The following is a 12,594-nucleotide window of genomic DNA, read 5'->3' on the forward strand; positions in this document are numbered from 1 at the left end:
AGTCAGCCAGTTAGCCAGTTAGCTAGTTGTTTATTTTTCTTTTTTATTTTACTTTTGATTGACCAATAAACAAAACAAAACAAAAAATAATAAAAAGTTAACTACGAAAAAAAACAAACAAACAACCATCATCACTCGTCACAAATTTTCCATTCTTCATTCACAACACAACACGAAATTATACATCTCAGAAGACGAAGACGTGATTCACAGGAGGGGGAATGGGGAAAGTGAACAAGAGAACGAAAGAAAAATTAATAAAAGAAAGAAAGAAAGAAAATATACATTTTTTCTCATTCATCCATTTGTGAACAGTTGTTCGATGTTTTAAATCATTGAAAAGCACGTCCGCTTTTCAATCTCCTGCTCACTGGACCGTAACATTCATTGCATCCCTCTAGCAGCATTCTAATGTCCCACTGAAGTACAATCGGTTGCTTTCAAAAATTTTTAATAAATAAATATGCTATTCAAATTTATATATATATACATACATATACAGTGGAAAATACATCTTCCCTGTGACCCAATTAATTAATATTAATTACGTCAACATGATCAAGGAAAAAATTATTCACAACTGAATAAATAAATAACTGAAATAGAAAAAAGAACAGCGTTCTTGATATGAAATTATCAAAGATAAATGACAGTTGGCAAAAGTGTAATAGATGTATGTGCCCACTATACAGTACGGATAATGTGAAAAGAAAAATTTTTTGTACGCAAATCGAACTTCAATGACGACGAGTTGTTAGCATTTCGCCTGCTCTCGAGTAGGGCATTACGTTCATAAAATGGCAAAACTGCAACAACAACAACAACAACAACAATCTACCAAAAATTTCCCAATTTTTTTTCTTGAAAACAAAAATAACACGTCAAATACTTGATTGTAAAATGTTGATTTGTATTTCATCATTTGGAAAAAGTTTGAATTCGAACAGATCAATTTGAAGATAAAAATTTTACCAATTGATAATTAAAAATGTTGCAATTGTGAAATTGAATAAAAAGAAATAAAAACACAGCCGCGTTCGTGCAAAAGGGGATACCTGTCATGTGTAAAAAGCTGCATTGCTAAAACGAAACATCTCACCAACCGACCGACCGACCGATACATTCTTCTCCACTGCGACTGAAACGTCACCAACAAACTTCCTGGATTCACTTCTTTTTTTTCCACTCGCACTTTATTCTATGCAAAATTAAATCCGAAAACCCCTCAAGAAAGAAAATCTATCCGTTTATTTAAATATTCATCCAGAAAACTTAATGAATAATAATAATGTTGTTGTAAAAGTTCCTTCAAATTTATGTACAATTGTAAGTAATATTTGCACAGAAAATAAAAACTATCCGAATGTATTAAAATATTAAAAAATTCAATTAAAAAAAAAATTGTTTTTTTCAACAGAATAGAAACAATTCACCTCTGACACGATGGCAATGATTTCAGATGATGATGATGAAGTTTTTTCGAAAAAAAGAAAAAGAAAAAAGCCAACCAAACCCGACCCGAGTGCAAACAAAATTCAGTTCGCCATTCAGTTGCTTGATGTACCAATCGACCACGTGACTATTCACCGTCACAATAAACAAGATAATTGAAAATCAAATCCATCGTGAAGAAGAAAAGAAAGAGAAAGAAAAAAAACTATATTTATTTTTTCAAAATTAAACAATGCTAATGTGAATCATAAAAGTTGTCTCGTAAAAAGTTGTCATTTTTATGAAATGAAGTAAAATTTTTTTAAACAGAATATCAATGATATATTCATTTCTCTTTCTACCATTTGAATAGGTAGACTATTTTGCATTACAAAGACAAACACTGATTGTAAATCAGTGAAAAATCAACAATTATTTGAATAAAAACAACAAATTTACATATATGTATATTATTGTATAAAATAAATTGAATAGGGAAAATAATATTAAAAAAAAGTAAGCCATTCAAGAATACCTATGACTGTTGTTGATCTATTGAAAAGCGCTCGTTGGAAAAAAAATTCAAAGATTTATATAAGAAAATTCTATTGTATGAATAGGGGAAAAAGTCAATGGATTATATTTTTATTCGTTCTTCAATTTAACAGTGTTTTAAAGGGGTTTTTTTTGTGTTTGTTCGACAATGAAATTATTCAAGAACCTTTTTGAGCTGCTTTGCAGTTTGAAATGACAAAAACTGCTCCAAGTCAAAGCGTAGAATTTTCTAAAAAGTCTTCTCTGTTAAATAGAAGAATTGCACGTTGTGAAAATCCCCCAAGGCAAAAATTTAATGCATCGACAGCATTTTTCAAAGCTTCTGAAATATATTTTTATGCATAAATCACGCCAGGCAAATTTGAAGCAGCAGCAGCAGCTTTGTCACTACACTACTAGCTAGAAAAGGTTCAAAATTTCCCATATTCTAAAATCAGGGAACCAGAAAGCACAAGTTGACTAAATTCTGATAGCTTAATATCTGATTGAATTAAAATACGCACGCACACACACACACACACTAATACAATTGCACATTATGCGTCAGCTGATGTTGAGCTTCAGTGAAAAGTTATACGAGATGCTAATAATGCTGCTTAGTCCAATGTTTAGCAAACACTAACAGCCTATAAAAGATGTTGCTTCTCAACTGACTTGAAGAGAAATGAATATTTTTATTTTCATTTTTTTGTATTGAAATATCTATTTATCAGTATTTGTCACGCAAAAGAAGCCAAGCTAACAAGTCAACAATATTATTCTATAAGAATGAAAGTGATTTCTTTTATAAAAGAAATTAAAAAAACCCCCAAAATATTAACCGACTAAATCGGATTTGATAACAAAAAAAAGTCACAAATTACAAACAACAAATAAAGTAAACCAGTAGAAAAAATATAAAAGCAATTTTGAGCTCTGAAAATGCAAATAAAATTGCAATAATTTATTAAAATAATCTAATTATTAAAAAACTGAAATCAATTAATTAATTAAAATACAAACAAATGAAAGGATATTAAAATATTAAGTTGGAAAAAATTGAACTAATTCAACAATTGCAAATACACTGACTACTTCACCGTGTGGACTTGCTTGCTGTGCTTGAAGTCTATAACAGCGGCTAGTTGAAGTTCCGGTTCACGCAGGCCGGTTCATTTTCAAAGACTGGAAAGAATCAGTTGTGAATGCAAATACAAATAGCAAAAAGTATGTTTAGGAAAATTTTTCTTGTTCTTCTTGGTGTTCAATAGCCAAGAGAAAATTTGAAATTCAAAGTGATTTATGCAAATTATTCGTGGTGACCAATAATATATAAATTTATTTATTTACTATTCTATAATCTAAATCGAAATGCAATCTTTTTTCGCGGTGGAATTATTTGTTCACTAAAACCAACACACGTTTGGCTATTGGGAATGAAATATGCGCATCAATTTCTACCCAATCATTGGTGGAGGTGAATTATTTTTCTCTTTTTTTTCAAAACGACAAAACAAGCACCAAGTGGAAAATTCAATTTCGAAAATTTGCTCAAAATTGTAACTCACATGCAGTAATATACAACAACTGCCGCGTTGAAAATCACCTTCCGCTTTGAAACTCGTTCGCTCAACTGATGCGTGTCGAAAAAAAAAATGCAAAAATGCGAGCAACCCCAGTACAGATTTCCACTCATTGTTGAAATTATTTTCAATTTACATATTTTTATTGAAAATTAATAATAAAAAAAAATAATCGAGAAAAAACAAAATACAACATTCAAATTGGTGTAGAAAGAATGATTCGATTTTGAAGAAAAAGAGAAACACTTTTCAACCCACTCCAAAAATACAACGTGCAATTGAGTGAATTGAAAATTTTTCAAAAATTCCGACCATGTGATCTTTTTCTTTCTTCATTTTTATGCAAAATTACATTCTCTTAATTTTTACCAACAACCAACGTAAAATGTATGAAAATAACTCATCTACGGACAATTATTTTGCACATATAAAATGGTCAATTTATATGACGTCACAAAATCCATCAAATGCATGAACATCACGTTTTTTTTTGAGCTGTTGTTGTTGTTGTTTTTTGTCCAATTGTTATTTTCGACAGGTTGTATTGAATTTGGCAAATAAAACTGGTGCATTCTGAAACAGCTAATATCATCATCATCATCATCATCAATAAATCTCCTTTCGATACGAATAACAAACAATTAACCCTTTCTGCATGTAGATTTTTTTTGCTCAGTAGTTGCGCCCAGATGAAGTGAATACACGGTGAGAAATGGCAGTGAAGTTTCAGACAAGAAATGCCAGTGAGGCTAGTTGAGTATTTTTATAAATAGCTCTCGGTTGCAAAGCAAAGCAGGTCAAACTAGCTGCACGGTAAGCAAAGACAAAAATTACCACCATCCCTAGCAGCAGCAGCAGCCACTTGGAAACTTTACACTTTAAACCCTTGAACGTTGTGCACGGTGGAAGAAAAAAAAAGAATAACCAACCACCTGCCAACAAAGCCATGGCCAAAACATCTGCTGGTGAATATGAGTAAAAATAAAAAAAAAAGAAATTTTTTTCTCTCCAACAGATACTACTGAATGCACAACTTATTATTATTGAAGCTTTTCGTTTGTTTGATGATGCTTTTCCAAAAAGCACGCTCAGACAGTTTCGAGTGAAGTTCTTTTCCCACTATGCAATTATCTACAAGCCCAACCCAAAAGCGAATCATTCTCGGATACGTCTTCTAGCATTCGTCGTGATATACGGGGAAAAGAAAAACTAGACATTTATCAGTATTGTCGGCACTCAGTTGTATAAATTTATTATCAATTATGAATATTCCACTGTAGAACATAATTGTCAATATATTACGACCCAAATAATACATTCGAATCCTATTTCATCTACCATGTAAAATCATCATAAATGTTGACAATAAAAAGATATCGAAATTCTACTACTGCTATACTAAGACTAATTGCGAAAATGCTTTTGCATTCATTCACGTAGTTTAATTACAAGTTGAACTTTAATTAATGGACTTTTTTTTAATTTTACATTTACAACAACAGTAAAAGAAAATGAATGTTCACAATCATGTTGCCTGCACTTATTGCACAATATCATATTTGCAGCTAGCATCATTATTATCATTCTTATTATTATTATGATAGCGCTTTGCTATCAACATTGAAATGTTAATGATGAATAAATTATGGGTCTCGATTTGATACAGTCCAATAATAATAAAAAGTTGATTTATGAATGGTAGATTGTTTCTTCGACAAACTCTGATAAGATTGCAATGGGACAAAAAAGTTCTCATCCTCAGTTTTATCTCTATAGGATCTTGACGTTCTAACCTTGGCCTCATCCACCTTACCAACAGAGGTCGACTGTAGGTTTTCTGGAACTGAGCCAACCTGATCAAATATTTGACAAGTCGGTTGGCTGATTTTTGCACGTCGATTCGAGCTTGGAAATTTCATTCAACCTGCCCCTCGGATTTCGAAACCAATTCAGGCCAGCACCAGATACAGGCAGAGTGATTATGCTTTTAAGCGCAGCGTCCTCGACGCCAATGTCACAAAAACCGACCTCAGCCCACTGTGCAGTTTGACCATCTGCTCATCGACGCGACCTGTTCCAAAGGAAAATAGACACACGACCAAAGCAGGAGGACAGAAATTGAGAAAGACGAAATGGAGGGAAAAAAAATAAGCACGCAATGCTTCATTGCTCTTTCTCCCGTTTGGCCGGAAATACAAATATCCATGCTTAACAGTGGTCCATACTGAATAATCTCCATCAGCGATCGGTCGACCTCGGCATATGGTAAAAACCAGCCAATGCTCATACGGTCAGAAGGTTAATTAGGCGGTTTGTGAGTAAAATGAGAAAAACGCTGACTTTTCCCTATCATCCATCCATCTATAAATTATATTATATTCCAACTACTATATATTGTTGTTGTTGTTGTTGTTGTTGTTATTATCACTTTTCTTATCATGTGAACGTTGTGTTAGTCTGGAAGGGAAACGGCTTGTCTGACAGCGACATTGTCTGTCAGGATAATTTTTCACTGACATAAGGCTCAGTTGCATCTCAATCTGGTGACAAATTCATCATGAACGAATGAAGTATAGCGAAGAAAAAATGCGAAAGAATGCAAAGAACGTGCCAGCTGGGGTGAGATGAGCATGGACGCCTTGTATATCCTAGTCTCAACCTTTGCCAAGTGCTGTCACCAGCTGAATTGCTGACGCAGTCAGTGTCTAAAATTTTGATAAAATTGAACAGGCAGACTGACTGACTGGTGAAAACAGCTTATAGGAAATGAGAAGAGAAAGTTCAGATGGAATACAGTATAAAAGTTGGCCGCTAGCTTCTCGTCGATCAAGGCCGACGACCTGAACAGTTCGAGGTCAGAGCAATGTTGACCTACTTATCTGCCTCCATGGAGACGCACGACACAAGCCTAGCAATGTAGCTGTCAAGAACGCCGGTTGAGCTTATCAACAAGCAAATAATAGATCCATCCATGTCAAGCGGATCGTGACAATCTGTCACAGCGGCCGGCAGGTGGACGCTAGGCGACCAAAGCATGACAACAATGCGACGCCCACACCTGGACGGCGCCAAATCCTGACGCCAGTTTCAAGTCGGATCAATACCGAACGTCCGTCGTCCACTGCCCACCCTCCGATGCCTTAACCGAACGAAAAAGCCAATGCAATTTGCTTCACAATTGTGCATTTTCCAAATTTCTATTCATAAGGCTAGACAGATAGATAGACAAACAGACAGACTGACTGACTTATGTGCCGCGGATGGATAATGTTGAAAATGAACCGTTACCGTACAAAAGGCAGAGACAACAAAAGTGCAATGGATAAAAAAGGGTGTGGGAAATATTTCATAACAATAAAGAATACAATAAAAAAAATTCTTACCTGAAGTGGAAGAATAAGAAGAAGAAGAAGAAGACAAAGTAGAAGCAGAAGCAGAAACAGAGGGAATATTTGAATATTGTTAAGACGATGGCGAGGATAATGGTGTTGTCGTCGTCGTTTTTTCCTTTTCAAAAAAGAGAGTCGAACACGGCCAGCCCGAGGCGCTGGTGTGAGCGGACCAACGTCGCTGCATCTCAACTATGCCGAGAATGACGGCCCGGCACGACGACCACGCTGCTGTTTCGGATGCCGAACGCTGTTTGCGCGCGTTATTAAAAAGCGCACACGGACCGGTTGCCAATTGAGCTCCGGCGACCTGCTCATCTTCCAAAGCCGATTGGTCAACGTCTCGTCGATCGCAGCGACGTCTGTCGATCGACCGCACCGCCCTCTGGCGATTGGCAACGGAAAACGACCCCGGTCCAGCGGAGAACCTCGACCGTGCAGTGGTTTTGTAGAATAACTGCGACGGTCAACTTGGACATCAACAGCGCAAAATCGAACACCATCGCATGCAAATTTTACAGTCTGTGCGTGTGCGTGGTGAAAAATTCTTCTTTTTTTTTCTTTGTAATATGAAATAATTTGCATATATATATATATTTTTTTTGGAGGAGGGAGGAAATAAAAAGAACAATTCAAACTAATCAATTTCACTGAAACGAATGCAAAATTTCCATTACTGTAATAGCATCGAGTAGAAAAAAAATGAACTCTGTAAAAGTGTAGACGAGGGTTGCAAATTGTCGCAGACTAAAAATATCGTCGAAAATCATTTCATGACTACACCGAAGATGATTTTGTAAATCTTGAAACCGGTTTTGCCACAATTTTCCCGCTCTTCCAAGTAAAAACTTCCAATCGAACAGTGCAAATCGACCAAAGTGCGTGCAGTCGATCTCCTCCGTCTTCAGCCAACTGCACCAGGACGTCCGTCGTAGGCAAAGGCGGCGATGTATTATGCAAATTTTTCATTATGGGGATTTTTTCGATTTAAATCATCGTGTTGCACTACGACGACCAACTACAACAGCAAATGACACCGCTTCTTTTATCAGGTAAGCATTTATTCAGTTGTTCATTTCGATGTTCGTTAATTCATGCCGGATTGGTTTCAATTTTCAATAATAATTTAATTAAAATAATAAGAATATTTTCAATGGTATTTTCGAAAGTAATAGAATTTTGAACAATTTATCCATTGAACATTTTTGGTACAGTAATAACGCGAAACTGTGTAATTTACATTTTCTCAAATCTGTTCAACAACCAAGACAAATTGGCTAATTCATTTGAAATCACTTTTACAATTGTTGGTGAAAATAGCTTCAATTCTATTCATTCTTTTGTCACATTGAGTATTCACAAACGATACAAATGAATTTTTAATTTTTTTTCAATCTCTTCTTCTGTTTTCTGAGGCAATTTTGCATTTCTTTTTTTCTTTTTTGAACATTCGACATATTATTCTTACAAAACAGCAAATATGCAAATAATTTTTCTCATCTATGCAAATGTGCACGTAAATGAATAATAATATTCGAATGCGAAAAAATCAATCCCATTGCACAGATGGAACGCGTAAAAAAAAAGTAACAAGTTGTTGTTGTTGTTGTTCTTCTACGGTGAAATATCGATTTCCAGTGGTAATTTATGATAAATACAAATCCACTTTGCGTTGAATAGAAAAGAAAACAAATTTCTTTCATTTGCAACATTCAAATTGTCGACGTTTGTTTGTACGTGGAAATCGTGACAGTAATCGGATCCGATTAACATTCGTAATAAAACCGGAAATTTTGACAAAACTAAAAAGGGGAAAAATTTGCATAAATGATCTTCCAACAATGCACAGAGGGTGGTTTTGTTTTTTCATTCGATTTCAACTTTAATACAGTACAGTGTAAGCCGAGCGAATAAAAAAAGTGCCGTTCAAACAGCGGGAACGAAGAACAATCAGCCAATGGGATGAATTTGAGGCTTGTTTTTTACTGGAAAATTCGCGAAGCGAGGAAAAATATCAGTACAGTAGGATGAATAGATTGGCGTGGAAATATCCCGCCCGGTTGAATATCATCTCTCCATTATAACGTGAATCTGAAAATTGGGTTAGCGGTAAAAGAAATTAACCATCTCAACTTTTGGCTTGTATTGGATCATAAATTTTCCACAAACGTCGTTGGAAAAATTTTGACCAAAAACTAGAAATTGGGCACATCTGGCCTTCAAAAAGATGTTTTCATATTAAATTGTTGAAAGTGTAAAAATTATGATAGCTTGATGTGGAAAAGGGAAAGGCGAAATTCGCCTTACAAAAAGGGGATCATGATGATTTTGACGCCGTTTTCACTCACCTGTTCAAATGCCTTCTTCTATTTGGAAATTATCAGGACCTTGAAGTAATTCTTCTCAAAATTGTTCTTGCCTGCTGTTGGACGACGTCTTTTTTTTTTCTGCTTTATTCTTCGTTGTTGTTGTTGTGAGCTGAATTGAGGTTGGCAACAACAATTTCAACTGAATACAGAAGTGAATTGTCGAAACGAAGCGTACCTTTGTCAAATCGAACCCTTTGACCAATTTCTTCGTATTTTATTCAAATTTATTTTCCATTTTCACCACCACCACCACCACAACAGCAATTTCATTTCAAATTTTTCCTCGCTCCATTCTACATAATTGACCATATTTTTCTTTTTTTTTTGTATTCATTTTTTTTAAACTTTTGAAATATGAAACTAATTCCAATTGTTTAATAATTTCACTTTCAACTTAACCCACCAGTGGTCGTTTAGTTATTTGTTACACGACTTGAAGAGATATTTGTCGTCATAATTCGCTACTTTTTCTCTCATCAAATATCAAATGACCTACTGAATCAATTTTTTGAAACATTCAAATAATTAAATCATAAATAGTTAATTTTAATCAAATGAAAAAATTTTTTCTCTCCTTCTCTTTTTGTCTTTTTCATTCGTCCAAAATGACACTTTGAGAGAGATAATTTTCTTCACAACACGACGGACGGGTCAGTTCCAGCTTTTTTCCACAGACAAATTAAAAACCAGAACCACGTTGCTATCTATGCAAAATTTTTCAAGTAACTAACCAACCAGTTGAAAGATTTTTTGTTGTTGTTAATTTGAATTTTTATCATCACCTTCGACAAAACTAGCCACTGTTGCAAAAAGATTCAAAAGTGGTGAATTGGTCGCCTGGTTGTGTGATGGCTTTAAAAAAAAATCAATGCAATTAAAATTATGCTGTTGCTGTTGCTAAATTTGGGAAAATTTCTTTTTCACGCAAGATGATGATGCCGTTGTTGTTGTTGTTGTATAAAATTGTTCTACTCTTCTTCCATCGTGTAAAGCACATACACACAGAGAGAAAGAACAGATTGTGGAAGCGTTGTTGGCCTAGAAATAATAGCTACTACTATTTTTGTATTTTGCTTTTCAAAATGTTTCACTGTATATTGGGAAAGTTTTATATATTTGGAAATTTTAAATAAACAAAAAATTGCAAATTGTTCAATTCTCACCATTCATCGTTGCAAAATTTTCCATTCACAAATGATACCATTATGGTTGGATTTTAATGAGCACAAAAAGAACTCCAATAATGGGAAAATTTCCGTTTGACCAGTGTTGGAAATAATGAACGGCGGCAATTAGAAATGGAAAATAACGACGGCACGCTTTTCGACAACAACCATCTTTGCCATTTCTACTACCGTATGTACTTTCTTTCGCTAGCGGTCGTTTGAATTGTTGTCATGTCGATCACTTGGATATTTGACTTGAAGAAAAAAAAATCAATGCATTCCAATTTTCACATGCTTATTGTCACGTCACTGTGCTGTTTCAGATAACACGAAACAAGCTGAAATATTATATCCTATTAGTGATTCGATGGTCACTTCCGAGATGATGATTATTCCATTGAAAACAAGCACCATTTTTTTCAAAAAAAAAATATATCTTTTGATTTAAATTATTATTTTCATTTGAAAATTTGCTTTTCACTTTTACATTTTTCTACAACTTTCCACCACTACTTCTACTTGTTGTTAATTGGATACTTTATTTTATTTCTTTGCCGTATTTCAAAAACAACTGTTTTGATTTTTTTTCTTCTGCTTTGCTTTGTGGTTGGTTCTCAATTAACGACGTCATTCACCATTCGATCAGCGTGCAATGCATGAGAATGGGTTTGATTTGTTGTTGCAGTTGCACAATTTTGTCACAGAAAAACGACAAGCAAATTTCAATGACAAACTCAAATCTTTCTCTCTCTCTCTCTCTCTCTGTGTGTGTGTCCAGACGACGTGAGACGTCACAATTCTTCTTCTTTTTTTTCTTATTATTAACAAGAATTGTTGGAAACTTTTGCTGAAAAATATTCCAACCAAGCAACACAAACAAACAAGCAAGCAAGCAAAATTTCCACTTTGATTCCATTTTTCAATAAATAACTCTAAACTTGTGCAATATTACCTAAACCATATTCATATTTTCCCTCTGGATGTTTGTGTGTATTGCAGAAAATAATCGTTTCACACTATTTTGCATGCTAATTTTTCCCAATTTATAAAAAAATAAACAATGCGTGTGGCAATTGAAATATAACAACTTATTGAATGAATGAATTGCGAAAGAGATGGAATTTCTATTGCATGTTTGCAAAAAAAATACCAATTTCCCATACTTTGAACAATACCCAAATATATAGAAGATTGAAACTGTGCATGTACAAAACTTATTTTTGGAAATAATCTACTTTTCTTTTTACATTTTATGAATAGAATTTATAAAAAAAAATTTTAATATGCAATAATAGAAAAATTGCATCTCATCATCTGCAACTTTTGTCAAAGTTTCATCTTGTAACAGTTTCTTGTTTGTTTGAAAATATGAGAAAAAAACCATTTTCACACTTCAGTGCAACATCAATTTCATATCAGTACGTTCCGAGTAGGTGGACATTTCAACAGTTGATACAAACGATGAAACAGGAGGAGAAATTTAAAAATAATTTGCATATTGCACGGAGAATTCCACCACTATCATTTGTTTATTATTCATAATATATAGCAAAATTCGAATGGTTGACTGTTTGTTCATTCAATTTAAATTTACATTATTTATACATTTTCATTTGCAATGACGAAAATATTTCAAAATATGAAAAATATCTATTTTTGATTGCAAATAGAATTGTAAAATTGATCAAATGAAACAATAATCAAATTTATATTATTTCAATAGACAACAAAATTGAATTTCTTCACTTCTTCCACATTATCACTTTTCAATTATTATCCACTAAATTTTCAAAAATTTCACATATTTTACATCACGCACAAAATTCATTCATTGACACATAACAACAAGCAGTATATTTGACATGTTCAATTGACTGGAGATATTTGCATAGCACAATGTCAAATTTTGAATTTTTTAAATATAACAGTGCAATATGCAGTGCATGGCATTTATTTTTGAATAGCATAGAAATTTTTGTCGTTGTTGTTGTTGTATGAATTTTTTAAATTGACTTTCAATTCATCTGTAAAATTTGATGATAACATTATTGGACTTTTATCTGGGTAATGATACACTGCCGTTGGATGATTTATTATTGCCAAGTATCTACTTTTATCATTG

The 12,594-nt window shown here is 33.7% G+C and overlaps 2 protein-coding genes across 2 annotated transcripts; both read right to left on the reverse strand.

The window, feature by feature from the left end:
• Nucleotides 1-5,935: 5,935 nt before the first annotated feature.
• On the reverse strand, nt 5,936-6,584 carry Tsp_09601 (conserved hypothetical protein). The gene is made up of 4 exons (XM_003374213.1): nt 6,480-6,584; nt 6,289-6,388; nt 6,156-6,253; nt 5,936-6,088 (listed from the first exon to the last, which is right to left on the reverse strand). The coding sequence occupies exons 1-4, from the start codon at nt 6,582-6,584 to the stop codon at nt 5,936-5,938; spliced, it is 456 nt and encodes a 151-aa protein (XP_003374261.1).
• A 426-nt stretch (nt 6,585-7,010) lies between these two features.
• Tsp_09600 (conserved hypothetical protein) lies at nt 7,011-7,906 on the reverse strand. Its single transcript, XM_003374214.1, has 2 exons — nt 7,787-7,906; nt 7,011-7,394 (listed from the first exon to the last, which is right to left on the reverse strand). The coding sequence occupies exons 1-2, from the start codon at nt 7,904-7,906 to the stop codon at nt 7,011-7,013; spliced, it is 504 nt and encodes a 167-aa protein (XP_003374262.1).
• Nucleotides 7,907-12,594: the final 4,688 nt, after the last annotated feature.

The sequence above is a fragment of the Trichinella spiralis genome, assembly GCF_000181795.1.
Source record: "Trichinella spiralis strain ISS 195 chromosome Unknown Scfld6, whole genome shotgun sequence".
Classification (NCBI taxonomy): Eukaryota; Metazoa; Nematoda; class Enoplea; order Trichinellida; family Trichinellidae; genus Trichinella; species Trichinella spiralis.